This window comes from Centropristis striata, chromosome 16 (assembly GCF_030273125.1).
Source record: "Centropristis striata isolate RG_2023a ecotype Rhode Island chromosome 16, C.striata_1.0, whole genome shotgun sequence".
Classification (NCBI taxonomy): Eukaryota; Metazoa; Chordata; class Actinopteri; order Perciformes; family Serranidae; genus Centropristis; species Centropristis striata.
In genome coordinates this window covers 20,806,396-20,832,197 of record NC_081532.1, presented here as the reverse complement: position 1 = coordinate 20,832,197, position 25,802 = coordinate 20,806,396, and the positions used below count along the sequence as shown (strand labels likewise).

Sequence of the window (25,802 nt, the reverse complement as noted above, 5' to 3'; positions counted from 1 at the left end):
GGCAGCACCCCCAAGGGGCTTGCAAGATCATTTCTGGGAGCTGCTATGGTTTTGTACTGGGGAATGTTTTTTACATTCCTGAGTTTGGTAGCTCTCATACATTTGTAGATCAGGAGGTCCCATGACACAGAGAAGTCCTGTCCTGTTGGGTCAGAGGGAGAGAGAACGTCACGGAAATTATGAAAATCCAGAAAGTACGAACTGTTACAACTCAATAAAACTGTAATCACAAACAAAGACTATTTTATCAATCAGAATCTTTGTAATAACCACTAAAATCAGCAATGGAAGTCACAGAAATGGTGGTTTGCAGCTCTGTCCAGCTTGTCTTAGTCAGGTTAGAGGGTTGGGTCACGAACCAACCTGATAATTCTGGGGGGTCGCAACTCAAAAAGGTTGAGCACCACTGACATAAATACAGATATTCATTGCAACTTGCCTTTTTCGGAATAGCCAACAGTTTCCTTGCTTGATACCACAGTATATAAGTATATATACCTACCTTAATGTGATAATTCCAAGATAGCACCTGCTATATTAATCCATATGCTGTGGGACTGACCCAAACGTCATGTGATTCACAGTCACATCTAATCTCATGGGTAAGTGACACTGTCCACAGCTTGAGAAAATCAAGCTCTTAAGAGACATAACAGCCATTCAGTTTATGTGTGAAAATTCCGAACATTTAGTCCTGAGATTTATAACATGAAAACTACTAGAATTGTACTGAAGCTCTTCATTGGAATCCGCTGCCTATGCTGTTAGCAGTTCATAAATCAATGTGGGATAATGAATGCTAGTAAACATGAGGTTGAGCTGGTGACCACTTACAGAAATGGCTGATGGCTACGCAACTAAGGTCTGTAGATCATGACATATTTTACTGTAGACTTCTAAATTTAATAATCACTCACTATGGGAGGAAGCAGTTATGAAAATATCATTTGAGGGCGGTATTGCTGACTTCTTAGGAGTTCTAGCCAAAAGTAACTGTGCAACATTTATTCAGGAACCAAAGTTTCATGATGAGAGCCGGCACAATTCTTCACAATGACTTGTTGAGTCAGAAAGAAATGTCCAGTGTCCCTTCTCGTTCGATTCTGAAACGGTTGACATATTTCCATGTAATATTTCAATACTTTAATTTAGTATGACTGTTAAACTATGTGGAGTGTATTTAAGGAATCAAACCAACTCTACCCTGAACCCTTACACCTAAACCCTAAATGTTTAGTAAACATGAAGGACACTTTTCCTTCTAGGTCATATACCTCACCGCAATACATAAAAAAACAAATATAGACAGCATTTTGAAATGGGCCTTTCCATTGTCTGACGCCTGGATTCCACTGGATGCGTAACGGCTGCAGATCCGTCGTCGGAGCCGTTACGCACCCATTATAATCAATGTGTGAGATTCCACCGACTGCAGATCCACTGCGTAATGAGTCCGACAACGCAGGGCCATCCGACAGCCCTCGCAACACTTGCGCAGAGCTTCTATTTTTGTCGGACGACGGAGCACTACGCATAAATTCAGCACAGAGCAGATCGTTCGGGACAGGAAGTCTTGCACAGACACAAAATAAAACACCGGTATATTTTCAAAATAAAATACCTCGGGTTCGCTAACCAGGTCGGCCGGCTCGTTAACAAGCCGGCCGACCTCGTTAGCGCTCGTTAAGACGGAGTCGCTGGATTTGTCTCCAGTCATTAACGAGGAGATGTTGATTATCTTCCAGTTATATCAATTGATTAGGCGTGAATTCGCGAGATCTCGTGCGTCCTCGGGACTCTGCTGTCCGCAACAGCTCCGACACAGACGGATCCGGTGGGTGTTGACGGACTGCGTAGATACGCAGCCGTTGCGGACAGACCCCTGTCGGAGTCGTTACGCATCCAGTGGAATCCAGGCGTGAGTGTGCGGTGGTAAAGCAGGTTAACCAAATGGAAGTGGAAGCCATGGAGGTCATCACGTCCCATGAAATCATAGACTTGTGGAGGACTTGTGGGGGCAGGTTAAAAAACAAACCCTCTGGTGAGATGACCCAAATGATGATGTTTACTCCGTACTGCATTAGATAACATACCATTCTGATAGACTAACACATATGGCACATCATTTATCAGTGGTTTTATAAACCACAGCTTTATAGCCATCCATCACAGTGCTCCTCATTGTGCCTACGATGAATGACTGATTCGCTTACAAAGTCTGACTGGACCGAGTTCAAACATGTGCTTATTTTTTAATAGGCTCTTCTTTCGGAGACCCTGTTTGCAATTACCTCTTTGCTGGCCTTATTACCGCACCGGGCACCATTACACAAAAATGTCAAAAAAAAGGATGAGGGAGCTGCGGTTAGCACAGACAGGAGCACAGCATCAGTGTGATGAGTTGCTGGCTCAGATCCCTGTGCCCGGTGGCTATGACCAAGCTCGTTATAAGGGCTCAGGTTTATCATCACACTTAAGGCTCCACTTAACCAAAATTAAACAGGAAAAGCCAAATAAATGCAGCTGCTCGCCAGGGAGCATATCTGAAAGCTTGATTGGCTCGACCTTCAGAAACCTCTATATTTCTGTTGCATTTAAACCAAGTTCATGTCTCAAAAAAATTACAAGTCGACTGACATCCAAGAGAAGTTGCAGTCGGAAGTTTCTGCTACTTACTCTTGAGTCTTTGTTTTACTTACTTCCATTTTAATCTAAAGCCTCTGAAGGGACACGCCATGGCAAAAACTACTGCATTCACTGTACTATATAACCTAATCAACTGCAACACTATTGATTCAAGTCAAGATTATATGTTATAGTAATCTGCAAGTTGCTGGAGAAAAACAAGCTTCTGTTTACTTTATTTTTCTGGAAAAAGGTTAAAAAAAACCATTATAAATATCCTCTGACAGGTTTATTCATATGCGATTGAGTTTATTCTTGAATGAGAATACAAAATACATATAAGAATAAGGTATTTAGCAATTCCTTTTCATTTGATATAAACATGCTGCCTCTCATGGAACTGATGTTTCCTCAAATGTAGCGGATCCATAAGTTTTAAACTCATCAGCTTTTCATCAGCAACAAATTACAGGTTTAATACACTGTTCTGTGTAATGTTGCTCTGCTGACACAATTACACTGGGCCACATGATTGACCTGTAAACGGAAAACTTCGAAATACATGCAATCCCACTGATGACATTGTTTAGAAATAAGACAATGCAGGGAGCTCTGGGATGTCTGACTCTTCACAGCGAAGTAAAATCCAGAAATTAAGGATTTGTCATGCCCCACAGGCCCACTGAAAATCAGCATGACCACAAAGAGCTGCTCACATTCCAATCGAGAGAGATCACCTGTCTGTACTCTTAGCGTCTAATTTATTATGAAGTCCTTGCCTCTTCCACATCAAATGGACTGACTGTCTTCTTAAATGTGAAAATGTGTTCGATTTATACGTTAATATGTAGTAGCCACAGTGTCGCGCTGAGAACCAACTCCATTTTTAAGGAGTATCTGAGGAATCCTACACAAACAAGCTCCTCATCTCCTTTCCATAACTGATATCTATCAAACCTGACACTGTAGTATTAACTGGTACTCTTAAGAAATCCCTAATACCAGGTGGGCTCCAGGATTCCACATTAGGAAAGTCAGAAAAAACGAGTGAGACGTGTCCGCTCTGGTCCTCTTTGAACTGTATAATGTGTTCTTAAAGCTTTCACTTCCCGAAGTGCAGAGCTTTTCTGGACAACATCAAGCTTTGCCTGCTGGTTAACAGCTGATGGAGTTGGGAGTGTGTCCTGCCCACAGCGCTGGATGCAAACAGAGCATAACGAGACAGAAACTTCTCATGGAGTGTGAGAAAAGAACAGCTCCACTTCTAAGGAGTTTCTGAGGAAAACCTACACAATCAGGCTCCCTGTCTCCCTGCCATAGCTGATAACTATCAAACCTGATGTGCCTGAAAGGCCTCTGCCAAAGTAGCTGACCCCTCACACACCTCCCACCATCTCTTTGCACTCCAGGCATCTGAAAGGAGGTTCAAGAGCACCCATACCAGATCTGTCAGACTATGCAACAGCTTCTCCACCCAAGCCATACACTCTTTACATATCTGCACAACTTCTCTCGACTTTCTATATAACCATCTGATTTGTTTCATTTGTCGTATTTAAAGACATGTGATACTCTGTCTCCTTACATCCATTTGTTACTAGTGAATTCCTTTAATGGTGTATCTTGTCTGTTTTGTTGTGAAATTTGGTTTGTGAAAGTTAGAAAAGAATTAGGATTTTGAAGTACCTATTTTTTTGATGTGCCTCATGGCCCGTCCTCCATGGTCAGCTGAGATAGCGTCTGTGCTTCCTTCTTTCAACAGTGGTGTTGTTGACAAGCTGGGGGCACTCTGGGAGGCCAGGCTCTGATCACTGGTGATGTTAGCAAGCTGAGCGGCAGCATCCTGGGCCTTCTTTTTCTCCTTCTTTAACATCTTAACTAGGATACCTGTAGGCACTGAGTTAAGGGCTTGACCTGTCTTTCCTTTGGAAACCAAGTTGACAAGATACAGTAAAACAGAAGCATCCAAAATTATTCCATAAAGACAGCAAGCATTTTGGGCTTGGCACAGTGCTGCCATGTGCTCAGTGTCTGACCTCACAGACTCCGGACGATGTCATGGTCTCGGTTGAATAAGTGGGGAGACGAGGAGCCAGACAGGCTGCAGATGCTCAACCAAGATTCCACAAAATCTTCTCCCACTGACGATGTTGCATGCACATGTTTGTCTACTTGAATAAAACAGTAGATGTGACTGTAAGTCTGGGTGTGTGAGAGTGACAGAGTGTATTGAGTGGCTGAAAGGCAGGAACTGCTGCTTATATACATTTTTATTGCCATGACATGTTTCACTTCTCCATATGCAATGTCTCTATGCATTAGAAACACTTTATAATAATCACTTTTTTCGGTTTCATATGCTTTACTTTGTTTCCGACTTTTCAAAACTACTCTGTATTTGATCAACTGTCCCCTGCTTGATCTGCCTTCAGCTCGCCACACAAATAAAAAAAATGCATACAGCAGAGCACAGATTGGTTCAGCACTTTCGAACTTGATTATCACATTGACACCTAGTTGCTATGCTTCATGACTTGCAGAGCTACTTATACACTGCTGTCTCCACTACCAGTGAGAGAACAGAAGATGGTGCTAGGAGAGGCAATTTGCTGTCAGAGGGAAACTTGTAATTGTATGAACTAGAATTGCATGGAAAAAAATTGTGTAAAGAAAAACATGATAAAGCCATTCTATATAAAGTTGCCAAGATTGCTTTTAAGATGTCAACAGAAAGCAAGAAATCAAAGCTCGTCTCGGGTGAGCAGGTAAAGGGCCTCAAGCTTAGCTAAAGTTATTCTATAGGAGGCAAGCCTTAAGTTTTGATCTTCCTTTACATTACCTACATGAATAAAACATTACAGTCTCATAAAATATTCATTCAGCTCGTATGCCTGTTTTTCCACTATAAATGGAAGTGTGTTTGATGGCCTAATCACACCCCATAATTTCGAGACAACACATTAGTCTGTTCTTCAAGCGTGGTCCTATCATGAGATTAACAGACATATACTTGCGGTCAGACTGAGACTGTGGTGGTCAGCAGATAATTTGGGATGTTCAAAGAAAAAAAGTCAGAATGTCATTATTTTGGATGATGAATGGACATAGTTTTGAAGGAGTCGGAGACGTTAATTTATATTCCTGTCAGCCAATACAAAGGAGATGTCAGTGGGAACAATAACATGAAGGAACCAAGTCTCCAATTACAGTTTCCAATGAAACCAACCATGCAGTCAAAACTGCCAGAATCTAAACCCGACACAATTCCAAATGACCTATAGAAGCCAAGTTTTACAGAGAAATATGACTGTTTCTGCGGGTCCTATGTCATTGTTTCATACGAATCATTACTTCAGACTGTTGTTCAGCAGGTTTTCCCATTATTGAGATCTTTGGCATCTGATATCTTGATTTATGCTGAACACCATAGACTTCTAGTATAGGATGAACATTTCTCTTTGGGGGACGCACGTTAGATCTGTGGGCTGCTTCACATGCCATGCACTCAAAATGTGGTCAAACACAGCTCATGATGTGCATTCCATCTCTCCTTCTCATCTTTCTTGTCACTCTCTATTATACTGTCCCATAAAGCAGACATCACAGGAAATAAAGAAAATGCCTTTAAAATTACCACAGCGAGCAAAGGCAAAGTGCCAATCTCAGTGGTGCCACAAATTGCTCCAATTTCAATGTACCACACAATACATATGAAATTTCTTTCTTCTCTAGATGCGAGATTACAATTATAGTATTAGAGGAAGGCTGAGCAGTATGGATGTCTCAAAAACAAATACTATTGGAGTGCAAATATTGTCTTTCTGCTTTTACAATGAGCCAATAACTATAGTATGATTAAGAAATTGTTTCAAAGATTCACAGTATACTATAAAGCTTAAGATAATAAGTGGACTCAAAGAGCTTAAAAGTGAAAAACAATTTGCAGTTCTGTGAAACACCTTTGTAACTAGCACCAACCCTGGGAGCAGAAAAATAACACTCTGAAGCACTTTATAAGGCTAAGCTGACCTGTAATCAGTCACCCCTGGTGAGCTTCAGAAATACAGAGCACATGAAATGCTAATAAAATAGGTGACAAAATAAATGAACACCTGAACTGAATGAAAACTGAGGGATGAATGGCGATTTACAGCAAAGTCGCCAGAATAAATGTTGGCATTGTATGTTTCTGCAAAGCAGAGAAACTTTGATTCTCTAAGGTGTATCACACATGTTTTAAGCTGCAACCTGTTGTTGTTCCCAACCATGGTGGAAACAGGAAAAAATCCTGACATGCTGGGTCGCAGATTTAACATTGTGGATTCAAACAAAACTACTTGGTTAGGAAACAAAACTAGATGGTTATGGTTAGGGGGGAAAAAAAGTCCGGATTTGGGTTAAAATAACTGCTTCTGTATGTAACTACTGAATACAGTTTAATAAAAGATTAAAAATAAATAAATAAATAAATAAACACTGCATGCAGTTACGTAGAGCATGACGTAATAATGTGACAATTTACGTCCATCCATCCCCCCGAAGCACCTCCTTGCACAGACTTGTATTACTATGTCACCAGCCTGCTGCGAGACCTAAAAGGTGCTGAAAACATTAATGAATTTATCTGTGGTTTGCTGAAACGCAAAAAGATTTTCTGTGGATTTGGCTGTCAAAAAGCCCAAAAATACTTTTGTAAATGCTTCAATTTCCTATGCTGTATATTACAGCAAATGAGCATGATTGGCTTAGATGGAACACAGATCATCAGTATTGGGGTCAGGAATGTATACAATGTGCTCTGCACAGAGATCAGAAAAACTCTAGATAAAAGCCAGTTGTACATAAAAAACCTTTGACTTGCCAATGCTAATGACAACCCCTGTGTCAGCAGAGCAATAAGTGGTACAACTGAAGCAGTATCCTGTATTATTCATTGACTTTTTTCCATCCTGAGCACTACCCTGCTTCAAATCATTCAAATAAAAGTGAGTTTGTTGTTGTATTAATTTTAATCAGATACCAGGCAATCATTTCCAATCTGCATAAAGACTGATTAATGCAATTTAATTCAATCAGCGCTCATTTGCATATATGCAGCTGGCAGCATACCTAAACTCTTGGCTGCATCTCTGTTTGAAAAGATTAAATTCTGTAAATTGCTTTTTTGGGTACAGAGTTCTGGATGAGCTACACAGCTGACTCACAAAGTCACAATCATGCGATGCAAACCAGCCAGCAGCTGATGATTACATATAAAGCTTGATGAGTCTGTGTTTCATCACGGCCAGATGTATAAGCTACAGATACAGCTTTCAAACTGTGATGTGCAATGTTCAAGGCATAAATGTGCAGGAATGTGAGGACAGAATTCTCTTTTCAGAAGTGAAGAAATATACTGTGTTTTTGTCACTTTTTTAGGCTAAAGTGCAACCCAAAGCACGGTCTTTATCCAGGCTATCACCATTTTCTCCACAGTATTTTCCCATAAAGCAGAATCAGGGAATCACCAAAGTAATTTAGATGCATTGTCCATCAGGTAGAGCTCCACATATTTCACTGGATAACCAAAGTTCTTAGAGCCATGCTACTCATGAGGCTAGCACAGTACACAAATTACCCAGAGATTGTTTTTCAGAGGTAGAGGAGACTGTAGCTTCTTTGAGTAATAAAAATTGTAGAGCATTATTTAAATTGAGTGAAATGTCTTGAATGTCTTGATGTAAGAAATCATACTGAACATAGGCCAGAGTTGTCCATGAAAATTCTTGCCAATGCACTAAACACACAATAACATACTTCTTTGCCTCAACACTTTTACATGTATTATTCAGTTTAGCCAACTTTTTATGGGACACATTTAAAAGCACATGTTAACCAAGAGAAAATAAAACTGAATAGTCTTATAGTTATCAATACTACAAGTCATCTTTTGTATCTGAACATGTTGTCACTTTATGTCCTTGGATCACTGCCAGTACACAATATTTACACCTCTGACAACTTCCAAGACCAAGAATTCAAGAGCTTGCTGCTAAATAACAACCTATTTAATGAGAGCAACTATCAAATTGATGTTGTTAACATTTTCTTGTATTTTGTCCTCTAAAATATATTCATAATAAGATGGCTTGTGAATGTGATGTCATTTTAAAAACAGTTTTGGTTCTTGCAATCGCATTACTACCTGGAAAAAACACACAGTAACCAACAAAAACAATGGAAGCAACATTAACTGTGAGAAATTATATATTCTTAACCAGTTTCAAGTATCTGAAAGCTATTTTCATATCATACTGGCATGACCTGAAAAAAAATAACTACTTGGTATGCTTGAAAAGCAGTCTGTGATGCACTGAAAGTGATCTGTAGTATCTGTAGTAAGGAACAGATTTGTATTTGGCTAAGCAGTGTGGATAGTATTAATTATAGGGTATGTTCTGACCTCTTCCATTTCAGCTACACTTTGCAATATTTCTGTAGATTGCAAGTACAGGTTTACAAAAAAACTTACAAGTTTAGTGCAGTTTCAAGACACACTTCAGAGACTTCAGAGTCCAACAACATTGTAAAACACATTTGAGAAACTCTAAATACTACCTGGCATTACAAATAAATGCATTGCTTCTCTTTAAAGTCAGAAGTGTTTGTTAGTTCTCCTTGCTGCTCTCTATCATCATGTTAGTGGTGGATGTGTCATGACTCTTGCAGAGTCAACTAAGCATTACCAGGTGCCCCACTCCCGTGCAGAGTCTACCATGCATGGCAACACACAGGGACAGCAGGTAGGGAACCTTTTGTTTTCCAGGAAACTCTGCCATAATTAACCCGGTGAGGACTCAGCGTCAGTCTGGGAGCCGTGAGCCTGTAGCACAGGAACCGATTCTCCCAGTAACGGTTTTACCAGAGTAGTGTGTGGGACAGTTATACAGACATGGAAAGCATGGTGATTAGCTAGCGGATACAAGCTTAAGTTGTAGAAATGGTATGATTGTAGATAGTTATTAGGGCTCTGGCTGGAAATGATGTCACCCCTACAGGGTTGGTCAACCCAAACTATAGAGTTACATACTGCAGACAGACCACCCTGATGGAGGGATTGACAGTTTAGGCTACTGCAACTTTATATACAAACTTCACAATGAAAGACCATAAGGGCAATATGGTCCGCAGAGCGTGTGCATTACTGGCTCAAATATGTGCTTTTAAACACGCACAATACCAATTTTGGCAATTGCATTTGCATCATGTGGAAACCAGCGTATGACATTTTGAGAGGGAAAATCTACAAAGAGGAGAGGATTTCACATTACTCACAATTGGTCCAAGAAATACTACGGTGAAATATCTGCATGATAATATTCTATTTATTTTGGAGAGCAGAGGTTTTTGTGGCTAAATAATCAAGCAGACATCTCAATTTTCCGACTAATGTGCTGTGATCTAATGACAAGCCGCAGCAAGAAGGGTTGAGGGAAGAATAATCCCATAAAGCTATTAGAAATATCATATTCAAATGCAATACCATAATTATGATTAATAGTAATTATGATTAACTGCTGCCATTAGATGGGGATCTATCTGAACATACACATTAAAACAACATTTTGTGTGTATTTTGGGGCACTTGTGATGAATGCAAGACTACTTACATTTCATAATTTATGTGTTTGTAGAAGCACTGTAATCCAACCATGCAATAACACAGGCAGATTTACTTTAAGATAAATACCTTTCTGTTAATGAAGATATGATTATCAACACTGAGTGTGATTAACGTGTGAGGCTGGAAGCAGACAAAAACTTTAAAGCTGGAATCGACTATACTCGATTTATTTTTGCAGATTTTCCCCCAGTTTCCATCACTTTGGAATGTAAATTCCCGAAATGCACTGGGGAGGGTATAGACTACAGAGTGCTTCCCTTCTGATAGATGGTGTTGCCAGCTGCTTCTTTTAACCTAACCTTTTCACTTTCACACCATCCACTTAAGTTAAGCCTAAAGCCTAAAGGCTTGTTTAGTGAGAGTTCTCATTCTCAATCGAACTCAGGGTCTCTCCAGTGGGGGGGATAGGAACTTTACACCGGTATCACTGTGCAACAGCATTTCACTAGCGATGGGTGATGATTTTCAAATTTTTTCGAATAGTCATCGAAATATAAATATGATTAGGTCAAAACAAAAAAAGGAGATGATGTGGTTCTTTTGGCCTCATCAAGCCGGGACCTCCAGCACCCGTTGGGGCGGGTTGCAGCCGAGTGCGAAGTGGTTGGGATGAGAGTCAGCACCTCCAAGTCTGAGGCCATGGTTATCGTCCGGAAAACGGTGGACTGCCCCCTCTAGGTGGGGAGAGAGGTACTGCCTCAAGCGAAGGAGTTCAAGTACCTCGGGGTCTTGTTCACGAGTGAGGGTAGAATGGAGCGTGAGATGAACAGGCGGTTTGGTGCGGCGTGAGCAGTGATGCGGGCGTTGTACCGGACCGTCGTGGTGAAGAAGGAGCTGAGCCGGAAAGCAAAGCTCTCGATTTACCGGTCCATCTACGTTCCAACCCTCACCTATAGTCATGAGCTTTGGGTAGTGACCGAAAGAACGAGATCGCGGATACAAGCGGCTGAAATGAGCTTCCTCCGTAGGGTGGCTGGGCTCAGCCTTAGAGATAGGGTGAGGAGCTCAGACATCCGGAGGGAGCTCGGAGTAGAGCCGCTGCTCCTTCGCATCGAAAGGAGCCAGCTGAGGTGGTTTGGGCATCTGGTAAGGATCCTCCCGGGCGCCTCCCGTTAGAGGTGTTCCGGGCACGGGGGAGGCCCCGGGGAAGACCCAGAAGAGGGATTATATCTCTCTCCTGGCCTGGGAACGCCTCGGGGTCCCCCAGGAGGAGCTGGACGTTGTGGCTGGGGAGAGGGACGTCTGGAATGCCCTGCTTATCCTGCTGCCCCCGCGACCCGGCCCCAGATAAGCGGAGGAAAATGGATGGATGGATGGATGTATTATAAATGAACAGCTAGATACATGGAATACCTTTGAAATGAGATGAATGAAGTAAAAGCACGGTGCTTATTTGGCCAATGACAACGTGTTTGTTCGAAACAGGCACGTGTTGTGGATATAGAAGAGGACAGCGGACGAGTAGCCTGAAGCAGCTCGAACAAAGTGATCAGTCACTCATTTAGGTAGTCACATGCACACACGTGTGTAGGGCTGAACCCGGCAGTCAGACAATCGCAGATTGGTTTTTGTCCGTGTGGCACGTTCAATTCAGCTCTTTTCCACACGCAGACAGTATAGATTTTTCTACAGCACTGTAGGCAAAGAGATGTCTGTCATAGCTGCCACACAGTCAGGAACACAGCGTCTGATTGGTGAGCAAGTCAGGAACACAGTCTCTATTTGGTTGACAGACTCAAGCCAAGATATCAGGGCAGCTGTTTCCAGTATAATAAAGATTCCAGCATTATCTAAGACGTACAATGTAAGAATGAGCAATTCTAATAGCAAATATCTCAACATTTCATCCTGTTGAACAAAAGGAATGTATTTTCTGTGGCAGAAATCTCTCCTGCCAGACAAACACAAAGTGAGCAAATTTACTTACTTCTTATGCATCTCTGAAATGAATGCAGCATGTCAAAGGATACTGATCTCATTATCACGTTGTGTCATCATCTCCTTTAATTTGGTCACTTCTGCTGCATGCTGGTGGCTGTCTTGAGTTCCCACTTCCCTCACTGTAGCTGCTGGAGACACCTTCCCATCACTGGACCTATTTCCTCCACCATGCCTGTCCATGATCATTTTCTGTTCAAGAAACATAAAACAAAGATTGTTGAGCTTTAATGGAAGTTAAACAATGACCATTTCCCCTTTTTTGGTGGATATGGATATAAAGGAATATTTCTTAGAACTTGAAAATGTCATATCTTAAACTGACTGCATGTCAGTGGGTTTCCATGAATTAATCATTATTTTGGGGCTCAACATCTACAGGAAAAGCCAGCCCACTATCTACCAAACTTGGTTTTGCTGTTGAGGAAAACACACTCAGGATAAACAACCATCTAATGCCATGAATGTAAACAAGCTGGAAAACACATTGTGTTATCATTTTGGAAAGTGGTGCTCTTCTAAATTCCGTGATATTCCCCAAACATTAATTAAATTCCCCTCTTTTCCCGGTCTGTAATATAACTCTAAAATTTCAATGATACTCCAGGCTTAAAGACAGGTGGAAAACATGTTAAAGGATTGGAGTTTTTCCACATGGAGAGGACACAGAAGAAGGTACAGAGGAGGGATGAGGCCGGTCCCAGACAGTTGAATGGAAGCACTGAAGAAGATAGTGGCGTTTGGGAACATACAGAACATACAATGCTAAATCAGTGAGGTTGAACTGGGCATCTAAGCTCACAGTGCTGGAAAGATAAAAGTGCTGATATACACCGTGCTTGAACACTACCCTTAAACAAGGTCAAGCAGAGTGTTGAACATAAAGACCTATCCAGTGTTGAGAACAAAGAACAAAGAAATTAAATTCAAACCAGATCTGAATTCCTCCAGAATCACCGGAGTGTGACTGGGGTGATGTTCGGAGGAATGTAAACTGAACAGGAGATAGAGTTTGCGGATCATAACAAACTGAAGGAGAGATAAACAGACATTCAAGTGGAATCTGGAACTGCTTCTGGTGGCTGCTCCAACTCCAACCAAACCAGGGCGCAGGAACAGTGTGAGCACCGCAGTGTTTGCCCCACGCTCATTTAGCAGCAGAAGGCCATCAGCTGCTGTTTGAGACACGTTGAATACAGTCTATAGCTAATCTGACTTTCTCCAAAACTTTAAGAATTTATGTTTTCTACCAACATTTGGCAAACAAGATACAATTGGAAACGTTTTCCATGGCAGTCTGCAGGACAAATTGCTAGTGGATTGGGCATAACTAAAGTGATACTCAGACTCCACATATGATCATTTAAAACACGTCGTCCAGACGGACACTTTACTCAGAGTATCATTCCCGCTATTATATACATATAGAGAACTTCTATAACGGTGAGGAATTAAAACATTAGGCATTAATAATACAAATGCAGTGTATATTTTGTTGTTTGACTGGATCCTATTTTTTTATAATGATGGGTACATGACAATATTTTTTTTCCTTAACGATTCATAACATGTAACTACAATCCCAATTTCCCAATTCCAAAAAAGTTTGGATGCTGTATAAAATGTAAATAGAAACAGAATTAATACAATTCACAATGAGTGTAGATATTTACATCATAAAGCATCTCTCGACCCTGCATGTTTTGGCTTGATAATTTAACCTACTAAGGTCAGAAATATAGTTACTACTTTAGTTGATCAACTAATCCATTAGCCAAACTGTTTCTCATTTTCAATAACATTTTATAACAGAAGTACTACACGTGCATGCCTTGACTTTGCTGTTGTGCAAATTCTTAAGAAGGTCTCGTTTGAACACATGCATTAACAATTGCATGTTACATTACACCTTGCCTCTAATTACATGGTAAATAACTGCAAAACACCAGGCAACTAGACTGAAGTCAGGCCATGGGAAAGACAACAACAGTGAGGGGGTAAAAGTCAAAATTAAAAGTAAAGCATTTACCAGAAGAGGACAGTAGAGGGAGCTATTAAGAGGAGGTGATTGGTCAGCTGGTCACTGTTGAGCTGACAGATCGAGGGAAATGTACAGAGGTCAGTTCTGACAGCTCACTGATTAAACATGTTCAATATCTCTTCCAGCCTTTCACTGCTACCTCCACCACTAAAACTGATTTTCAACATTTGTTTCGATGAACGAGAAAAAGACTTAAAGTATTTCTGCTGTCACTCTGTCAGTGGATCTTGTCATGGACAGGAGAGGGAAAAGCAAACACTAGGAAATGATGGATGCTTACAAAGAATGGACACAGATAGGGGAACACGCATGCAGACACTATATATGGAGAGACGACTGTAAATATATTACCTTCAGCAGGGAGAAACAGTACTGGATTTTTCTCATGTCTGGTCCCAACGACAGTGTCACGTCTGGATCAGGGTCATCCAGAAAGGTCTTGACTAACTCTTCCAACCTAAACACACACACACACAGACACACACAGACACACAGACACACAGACACGCGCACACACACACACACACACACACACACACACACACACACACACTTTCGAATAACTAATGTCACATTCCATGTCACAATCTTTCTCCATCACACTTAGCACAGGCTCAACGGGCACTCAAACAGTTAATATTTATATCTTAGGAGTACTTTGAATGTTTAAAATGTGGGTCTGGTCAAAGAAAACTATTTACTTAAATATGTGTTCCAGCTCCACTGGGCTGGCCTGTTGATAAACTATCACAGGATGAAAGTCCAAACATTGGTTCTTCAAGTTCTGGAAGCAGCCACTGGAAAAGACCAACAGGCAACCATCCAGACGGATCCAATCTAGGCACGACAACGTGCGGTTTTTATTTTTCCACTGTAACATGTTCGGCGTAGAAACACGCTAGGTTTACATGACGGAGGACTTAAAACAAACGTAGTGGTCTTCTTTCAGGGCCCTGCGAGACATCCGTGCTTCTGCAATGCAAAGTTTGATTCTGCGGAATGCCCTTTAGTGCCAGGTACAATGTTTTGTTAGAGGAAAATTATCATTAAACATCAGAATTTGATAGTTTTTCAGAGGTGTTAGGTGACATGTTATGTAGCAAATTAATATTTTATTGAGAAAATAAATTTAAGTTGGCTTCAGCTTGTATGGGCTTGATACTGAATCTTACAAAGCAATGAAGGGAGCAGAATATTATTCTGGAAAGATAAAAATCTGTATGCCTGAGGATATATGAGCATTTGGAAATGTGACAACAAATAAACCAAGATATGTGCAATCACTCACTACTGGGGATGAGTCAAGGCATAAACCTGAGAGGAAACAACAACAAAAATAGTCAGCGTGTCCAGTGAATGTGGTCACAACAGACATCATTAAAGGTTCCCTGTGTGATTTGACCACAAACGGGGAAATCGAGGATAATCACTCGGGTACAGAGGAAATAATAAAAGACTTGACTGAAGGGACGAAGGCGTGGTAAATACATCAGCCCTGGAGGGGCTGTGTGCCAAGTCCTCGATGGAACCTCTGGCCTGATCTCTGGCCCGGACTGACTGGGTCGCTCTGCCATTTAAGTATGAGCAGAAATAAAGCATTCCTGGCTGAAGCAGAGCCCTGGGAAACTCCATTAGATCTGGTTAAGCCTCAGTGAATGAGGTTTCAAGTCAGCATCGATGCATAGCCAACAGCATAAGTTATCTAGGCACTTTAGGCAAACCCCAAATACTTATAAATCATGAAACATATTTGCTCAAGAATCTCTGGGTTTTGAGCATTACAATACAAATTAAGAGTCCAGAAAAAGGCCATGTGCTCTCTTCTATGGGTCTGAGGCGCACTGTAAACATCCTAGAAGGTTGACGGGGCCAACGCAGCACTATACACGTCTCCACTGTCCTGAGATGACTGGCTCACCGAGGTCACATCATTATACACACACACACACATAATGTACAACCCGTGATCCTGTGGTAAAAGGCCTCCTGTGAGCTCCTCTAGAACATTCTTATTTAACTCGAATTCACAAAACAATTACACGGCTTTTGTGGACACTAAATGGGCACAAACCAGAGGAAAAGACACAGTGTAATTTTCAAAGTGCCCGCAAAGGATGAACTGCATCCCTAACTGGGCCACCAAGCAAATAGCATCTCACTGATGACTGTGCTACTTGCTCATATTTAAATGAGGTAATATGCATACATTTGGTGAAAAATTGCCCTTTTTGATGCAAATGAGTGTCATTGCGAAAACAGTACAATTCACAAAGATCAGCACTATTTGCTACACCCAGCTATAGTGTAATTATTAGTATCTTCAGAGAGTTGGTGGTAACTGAGAGCATTCATGATGTCTGCCCAAACTGATTTATTTTGGGATGCAGTGACAGGATGCTCCTCTCAACTCATTTGCATTGCATTTTTTTTTATGCCGCATCGAATTAAAATCTCTAATGCTGGCCTTCAAAGTTGTCTCTGGTACTGCTCCTACCTACCTGAACGCCCTGATTCAGACATATGCTACCTTACAACCATTGCGCTCTTCCAATGAACGGCGCCTGGCTCTACCCCCCGTTGGTCCACGGCAATCCAGACTCTTTGCATTTCTTGTTCCTCGCTGGTGGAACACACTACCAGTTCCGACCAGAGCAGGGGCGTCCCTCTCTACCTTTGAAAAACTCCTGGAGACCCAGCTCTTCAGAGAGCATCTTCTTTCCTAGCACCACACAATGATTCTACTCCTTAAAGAATTGTCACTAGCACTTATTGATGCACTAATAGCTCTTACTGCACTATACCTTGATTGTTTGCCTTTTTCTTCCTGTAAGTCGCTTTGGATAAGTTGGATAAATCTGCTAAATGACTAAATGTAAATGTAATGTAAAATACATGAGAAAAAAATTTGAAAGAAATAATTTCTGCCCCTCATAATAAACCTCTGGCTCTGTGTGACTCCTGTGGTGTCCACAGTGTACAAAACTGTGTCTGTTAACTTTCAGATGTGGAGAGGAGCACAGAACTTTAATTAACATTAGATCCTGACAAAGTGGCAACCTCCGGGCCTGAACAGTGAAGTCAATTCAGAAGTACCATTTACCTGCATTCTTTCTAATGGCCAGTAGGGGGTGACACTGTTGGTTGCAAAAGAATGACGTTTGTATGTCAAAAACTCAAAAATATGTTCTGCTGCGGTTAAATAAGCAGAGCCCAGTCTATTAGTCTAGTGTCTGTTAGGGAGTATATTCTGGGCTAAACCCCTCACATACGATGCATTATCCTCAAGCACATTTATACTTGGATAACCACATGGATGATTGCAATCATACACAAAAAGGTGGCGAGTTGCACTCAGCTGTAAAACTTTATGTTTATGTTTATCATTAGCGCAATATTTTTTGTGTATCAGTCCTTAACCTTTGGCTGTCAGGGGCATTTTTTTTTTAGTTTTAAGGCTACATAGAAGACTGATCATAAATCTAGAAGAACTAAAGAATCCATTCGTACTAACCATGTAACCATATCTTTTCAGGAAGAAGGGCTTGGCATAATAATGCTCTTAACTGTTATACACTTAATTCATGTAATTCTAATTAATTGTGTAATTGATTAATTATTATTATTATTTTGTTTATATTTTTGGGCCATTTTCAAGGCTTCATTGACAGCGGAGAGACAGTGTGAAAGGGGGAGACAGAGGGAAAGACATGCAGGAAAGGGCACCGAGTCGGATTCGAACTCGGGCCGCCCGCTCACAAGGACTATGCCTCTGTGGTATGTGCTCTACCAGGTGCGATTTATGACTTTAACATCTTGATATACAGTGCCGACCTGCATCTCAAGTTAATCTTTAAGTTCCCAGTTTTCAGATGGTGTATACCAATATTATGTGGCATCTATTGTTGACCTGCTATTTCCCCTTAAAAATCTACTGCCCCTCCAGCCCCAATTCTCTATATAATGGGGTTCAGATGGGGCAGACAGTGGATGCAAGTGAAGCACAATTCATGTTTTTTTTTATCGCAGCCACACACTGTTCTGTACTGTAATCTATAAATCTAGTGAAAGCTCCACAGGTCATAATATCTTGGTAATGCAGAAACTGATTGGATTGAAGGACTACATACTTCTGGATCTCCTCCACAGTAAGCTGGTCTTCTCTCTGTCCTCCTGTCAGCATGGCCAACTCTTCCTTCAGAGATTGGTTCTCCCGCTTCAAACGGGCTATTAGCTGAAATACACACATACAACTCAGAGTTAGAAAACTGATAGTGCACATAAACACAATATAAAGCAGCACACATTTGCACCTCCAATACATAACAAAAACACACACTAATGCACCCACACAGTGGCTATTTTGCTGCTGCCAACTGATGAGACAATCCTTCTGAAAATGATCTTGTGGCTTATCTTGCTGATGCTTTTTGAGGACAAACGTAATTGATTCCAGACAACTGGATGCTCCAGCGAGAAAATGCAGGAAGCAAAACATAAATTAGCATTAAAAAGCTTCAGTGGCAAAAAAAAACTACACATATAAACCTTGTGCTGCTGTCTGTCCGCACGTGTTTGGTTTAGGCCTTGCACACTGAGCCAACGGGGTGGTTGCTGTTAGTAACCGCTGTCCGGGTCTGGTTACTGTATATATATGTAAAAGCAAAATATCTCACCAAGGCCAGACATAGCTTTTTGAATAAGTACTAAGATAGCAATCTTTGGGAAAAAAAAGAAAAACAGTAACAGCACGAATGTCTATTAATGTCAAAAATCGTGATCAGAGGATAGACTATTGACAGGATGAGGACATTGTTGTTATGCAGAGTAATACGTTTCCTAAACTGTGAACCTCAGGTAACACCTCAGCCATTTTCATTAAGAGGGACCTATTATTCTAATTTATAATTTATTTATAATTAAAACCTGTTGGCATGCCTTAAGGTTCGAAAAACATTTTCTCCCCACACTGCTCATGGCTACTGCACCTCTATTCCCCCTTTGTCTGAGACGTTCTGTGTCTTTGAGCCCCTCTCCCAAAAAATCCCAGTCTGCTCTGTCAGTCAGCTGTAATGATAGACAGGGCAGCTGTAACAGAGTATGGCAGGACTTTTAAGCATGAAAAATCTCTATCATATACATCGATATATGCACATGCATATACATCTGCTGGGTCGCATGCGCAGTATTCCAGGCGTACCTCTCCCCAGCCACAACGTCTAATGTATAATCCCTCCAGCGTCTTCTGGGTCTTCCCTGGGGCCTCCTTGCAGTTGGAAGTGCCCAGAACACCTTTTACGGGAAGCGCCCAGGAACCACCTCAGCTGGCTCCTTTCGACACAAGGGAACAGCTGCTCTACTTCGAGCTCCCTCCTAATGTCTGAGCTCCTCACCCTATCTCTGAGGCTGAGCCCAGCCACCCGAGGGAGGAAACTTATTTCAGCTACTTGTATGATCTCCTTCTTTCGGTCACTACCCAATGCTCATGACCATTGATGAGGGTTGGAACATAGATGGACTGGTAAACTACTAAAATACACCGAGATATTCCAACAGGAATGTGATCTGTAATGATTGAATGACAGAAAATAAGGAAAAGCTCAATTGGTCCCCTTTAAACAGAAACTACATCCGGGGCAACACAGGAGAATCTCCCCCAACTACAGATGTGTCCAGGCCCTGGCCTTGTTGACATATAACCTTTAATCCTTGAAGGATAAGCACGTGGCTCCCTCTTTTTCCTTGTTGAAAGGGTCCATGCCTACAGAGGTCAGTCGTAGTGACCTCATCTGAGTCTAAACAGAGATTAGCAGGCGTCTAGCTACCTAGCACCTAAAGGATTAGTGAGGTCAGATCATAAATGAAGTGGCATTACATGTTACACGAGTTGCCATAAATGATAATAATAATAATCTTCTGATGGGACAGTGACACAGAACCATTTCTGTTTTAGTTTTTCTATGTGTTTTAATGCTTTAAATACCAGAGGTGTTAAGAATTTAGATTGAGACTGACTAAAACTGCCAGGAATAAAAGTAAATGTAAAACTGAACGCTGATAAATTGAACAAATGCATCACCTGCAGACAGTACTGCCATTACTTTTACACCTCTAAAAGCAAGCTCTCATTCTTTACAATGCTTCTTTTCAAAACTCTTTGTTGTTTGTGCAACAAACCTCTTAAATGGGATTAAATCCTAAATCTCCCCGTCCACATCAGACACAAGAGGTTAAAGTTGAGCCCACTTGACATGTGTCCTTAATTTGATGCCGAGCACGAGTAAGGTGCTGCAACTTGAACTTGCGGTGCAATGACTAAATGGGAAATGGGACATATACATAAAAGACAAGCCATAAGGACTGATAAGCCCAATAAGACCTACAGCTTGATTTTTCTGCAGCTAATCGTACAAGATTTTAACTGACCATTTATGAATCTGCCAAATCCCTAGAAAAAACAAGAATCAGTGCATGAAGAGGATGAACCTTTCTACATTACATCTAAACCCAGACGTGTAATTACGTGCTAATGTTAGGCCAACACCAAAATCAATGGATGGTGTAGTTATTGAAAGGAAGCCAGACCAATTGCAATAAAACTTCTGCACAAATCATACCACAAAACAACACACTAAACCACCTAAAAAAACAAGTGGCAATTGTTCTTTTTCTCACATGACCCACTTCTTTCTTCAGTATAAATCCCACTTAACTATCACCACTGAATTTGACCACACAATAAAATACTAAAGCAGACTGAAAGGCTGGAACGGTCTCAGTGGCAAAGAGCAAATACAAGAGAAAGAGTCGCATAGTGACACTCCTGACACAAAGTTGCTAAGGAGCTAGGAAGTTCAGTGAAAACTATATCAAGGTCAAAGGTCAGACTGAGTCATCTAATTGAGCAAAGCGCCACTGAACACACAGAACAAGCACATCTTGTAACTGGAAAGTCAAAACCAGTCATACAGTCAGACATTGTCAACTCAAGATGCTCTTGAGAAGAAACAGACCTGCAGTGTGGTTTTGGGTAGGTGCCACTTAGCCAAACGAAAATCTCACCCCAAATCCACCCCGTATCATATTTTCTAACATCATAGTTGACCATCCCTCACCAGAGCCGCTCCCTGTATCTCTTTTTTGGAGCCCTTGGTCTGATGTAATTCTCCCAGCTGCATCCTGAAAAACTGACCGCCCGTTGTTGGTCAGCGGAGTCGTGCAATCTATTTCAGAGTGCCGAGGCCACACTGGTACCACAGCACCACGGCACGCTTCCATACACTGGGAATAAAATCTGACTCAGGCCATGTGACTGATGATGCCAGCATATAATACTGAAATCCTGTTCTGTGCAATAAGGCAACATGCAGATTGTTAATTCTCACTACATGTATGTTAGTGTAACTTTTCTATGTGCTGACAAAACATGGGACACAAATACTAACCTCAATACATACTATCCATCCAGTACAGAAAACCATCCACAGTAAACTGTAAGCACTGCAGTATAACCACAGGTTACACCTCAGATGCATATGATTATTCTGTATAGTATGCCACTCACAAACATGCTGCTATTAGGGGGCCTCTTTTTATGAAGGAAGAGGAGTCATAGTTTCCCACTACACCTAAACATGTACAAGGTCTTTCATTCACCACGACAAAATGAACACATGGGCAGAGTTCCATGCAGGGCACCATTAAAGCATTTAGACTAAGGCAAGGAGCAATGTACAGAACTACACTTTGAAACTTTATTTTATCCTCACAAACGCCAGGCTCTGAGATGGGATAGATGAGGGAGCTATGGAGAGAAACCACCCGCTGGAATTTTCACACTCGCTTCCCAAACATTTCTCTCTGGTAGGTTATAGGCAAGATTCTGTTTGACTCACAGGTATGCGCTAATCAGAGCTGTCTTCTCAAGTAAGATGTTGTGTGTATCTTTAAGTGAAGGGAGACTCCTGGTTCAGGAGGGTCACCCAGACTCTTATTACCCTCTGCTTAGCTGCATAACAACACTTTAAGATCAACTTTTTTGACCCTTTGAGAATTCCAGAAACAAGTTTGATTGCAATTCAGGTCAAACTAAACACCCTCTGCACTAAGTGCTGTAATGTCCATTAATTTGCAATTGTAAAAAAAGAAACTGGTGAAATATCTTGGAAGATCAGATAACTGTTGACAGTTTCCTCTGACTCCAGACCAGGACCAGCCAGATCTAAATGGACGACTATGAAAAACCTTAGTGCTATAAGAGAGCCCAACAGAGCCAACCTTATATGGTGTGGTCACTGTGGCTGACTTCATTATGATCACAGGTCACTTTCAACACCTCATTCTTTCCCCGCTCCATGAGAGGCTTGCTGAATGTTTTGTCTGGTCTGGCTGGTTTCCTGCTGTTCAGGGTATGAAAGAGTGCATTTTGTAGCCTGTAGGCTACAGTAAAGGTCCATTTAGGCAGCATGTGGTCTGAACGATGTACCAAACACTGACTGCAAGATTGTGCAAAGCAAACTCCAGGTTTCAAATCAATTACCACAGCCGGCATGTCCAATAGACAGTGTGCCTTCAGACAGGGGCAGGCCAAAAATGGGATTCTGAGTGTCACCCCAAACCACAATAAATGACATCATTCTAATCTGCAAACTGCACTGTTGGCTTAACTTTTTTTCAGCAAACCAGGCAGAGAGATAGAGGGAGAGACAGAGAGACGGGAGAAACGAAGAAAATGAGAAACACACTAAAAAGGCATAAACGGAGACAAGAAATTTGCCCGCGGAGTTTGGGTTTGCCTGGAGCTGTAACTGTGCCGGACCCAATTGGGAGCAGCCAGACACTGTCACAATTACTGGGCCGGCCGCAGACTCTCTTAAAAATACCTCTGCAGGGTTTGCAAGTGGCCAGCCAAGTCTCACTAGCAGTAATACAGTAGCAGTTGATCCTCGGGCAGATCTGGGTGGGAGGGGAGGAAGCGGATATAGCTGTGATGACTTACTACTGTATATCCCTCCAGGGGCCTTTACAATAACTCCCAGGTCTGCTTCCTGGCATACTACAATAGGGGAATGTGTGACAAGAATTGTAAAAGGAGAAAGTAAAGGAGGGAAACCTCTCTCATGTTTTTCCTATGCCTCATTATATAATGTGTATACTAATATGTAACAAAACACAGATGTAGAGGTGTAAGGTTGGTGCAGTGGCCTCTGTAACCATAACCCAATGATAGTATACTGCAGTTACTACAATCCCAACTCCAAAAACACTGAGACGCTGTGTAAAACTTAAATAAAACCCAATGTGATTATCCTTTGAGCCATATAAAAAATTTAAAACTGTACAAAGGCAACATTTGTAATGTTTAACCATCAACCATCATCAACCGAATGGATTTTGTAAATATATATGACTATTTTGAATTTGATGCCAGCAACACAGGGTGAACAAGAGACAGCGAAAGTTGTTAATATTGTTGAATCTGAAAGGGTTATTATTATTATAATTATTATTATTAAATGTTCACAAGCAAGGTTACACAGTTTGAGAACATAGTTTCCCAATGAACTACAAGGAATTTAGAGATTTCCCCAGTTACAATCCATAAAATCATTAACTCAGCATTAATGCTGAAAGGCACATACAGGTTTCAGAGCAACATTTGCTCCAATCCAGACAACAGCTTTTCCAGGGACGTCCACGCTTAACTCAACAATACAATGCCAAGCCACGTTATGCCTGCCTCTAGTCCAGATCTGTCTGTAAATACATGGCAAGAAAGCACGGCATGAAGCGCATGATAAGACAATGGAGACCCTGGACTGTTGAGCAACTGAAGTTGTATATCGAGCAAGAATGGTATAGAATTTTACTTTCCAAATTTTTAAAACATGTTCCAAGCATCAAATTCAGTGTATATTTACAATAAACAATACTTTATAAGGTCAACATTAAATATATTGTCTTTGTACAGTTTTTTTGTCACAAATATTCAAACTCTGTTTTATGTACGTTGTAAACAGCATCCCGACTTTGGAATTGTGTCTGTAAATATAATTACTGAGAGTAAACAGACTGCTCTCCATGCTCATTTTTCAAATGTTACACTGTGTGTTAAGATCTACAACGTCTGTTCAAGAATGCATAACAATTTTGCTTCCTTGCATGAATGTGTTTAGAGACATAAATACCATTGCAGCTGGATGCTTTCTCAAGAGGCTGTAAGGTATTGGGATAAATTATGCCATAACAAAATTGTAGGCATGTAAACAAGACAGAGAGGGAATGCAAACAGGACCTGGAAGCAGTCTAAATAACACAAGATGGACAGGCGTCCATGTGTTGAAGGTGGAAAACTGCTTCTTTCGGTATGACATGTGACACTGGAAAAATGAATTTAGTATTGGAAACGTTAAGAGGGCACTTAAGCACATGGTGGGTTACATCTAGTAACATTTAGAAGCTGGATTCTCACTGCAACTCAATTGGTAATCAGTTTAGGTCTGGAGGCTCTGAGGAGGGTCTGGCCATAATGAAACAGCACATTAAGTCATGCTTCTGTGGTGTGATTGTGTGGCTAAGACACGGTATTTGTAGTGACTGGTGAAGTGCTGCGAGTGTCTGGCTGTCTCACCAGAGCAGGATCCAGTTCTTCATTCAACATCGCCTCATTCTTGATGAGAGCCACGCGCTGAGCAAATCGACACGTAGCAATGGTCTCCTGCAGAAAAAAAGGTTTAAAAAAGAGGTTTGCTTTTTCTGCCTCTTAATGGCTCCTATTTAGTTTCGTTCTCATCTGAGACATTTACTCAAGTGAATGCATATAAAGACTCAACAAAGATGACAAAATGTTCATAATATTTACTTTCTTTATAAGGCACAGCTATTCATTAATTTCTTTACTGTACAACACCCTGAAAATTTTGTTTTAAAACTAATACAAAATATAGTCTTTTCTGGGTTTAATACCCATAAAATTCAGATGATGTTTCAGAAGAGAATCACTGTTGACATAGCTAGAAAGGCCAAAGTAATCTTCCACTCAAAAATCTTGTTTCTCCACTTATTTTTTTTTAGCAATCTAACAGAAAATCCTGTCTGCATAGGCAGACCATTCTTACATTAAGGTTCCTCCTGTCCACTGCCATAGTGGCAATCATAGTGGTCATGCAGTTGCCCCCAAGGCTGTCCCTCAGCACAGAAGTCAACATAGAGTTTCTGTAAGGAATATGGGAGCGGTTCCTCTCTGACAAGGCTATGATCACCTGAGGAATAGAGCAGTGAAAAGACCTGATATGTAAATCAAGACAGAGAAGGAGGTAGCAAATGAAATGATGATCATAACAGAAGAAAAAGTCGTTGGACAGTGTGGGTCATTACTGTTTAGATAGTAGCTGCAAGATGGCCATTAATCAATGTCAAATGTCTGGAATAAAATGAATTATGATTAAACTTATCGACTGACCAAATGAAGTAGCCTGACTTGGCAGGAAACACTCTTTTTTTTCTCCTCATGGTGGAAAGCATAAAACCTGCTTTAGA

At 41.2% G+C, this 25,802-nt stretch overlaps 1 protein-coding gene across 1 annotated transcript in view; it reads right to left on the bottom strand.

Moving 5' to 3' along the window:
• The window catches only part of kif6 (kinesin family member 6), a 68,236-nt gene that overhangs the window by 26,332 nt on the left and 16,102 nt on the right, over positions 1 to 25,802 (bottom strand). The window contains 6 exon segments of the mRNA XM_059354091.1: positions 4,312 to 4,512; positions 12,259 to 12,418; positions 14,619 to 14,724; positions 18,395 to 18,498; positions 24,895 to 24,981; positions 25,382 to 25,525. Of these exon segments, the coding sequence (XP_059210074.1) occupies positions 4,312 to 4,512; positions 12,259 to 12,418; positions 14,619 to 14,724; positions 18,395 to 18,498; positions 24,895 to 24,981; positions 25,382 to 25,525 (802 nt within the window).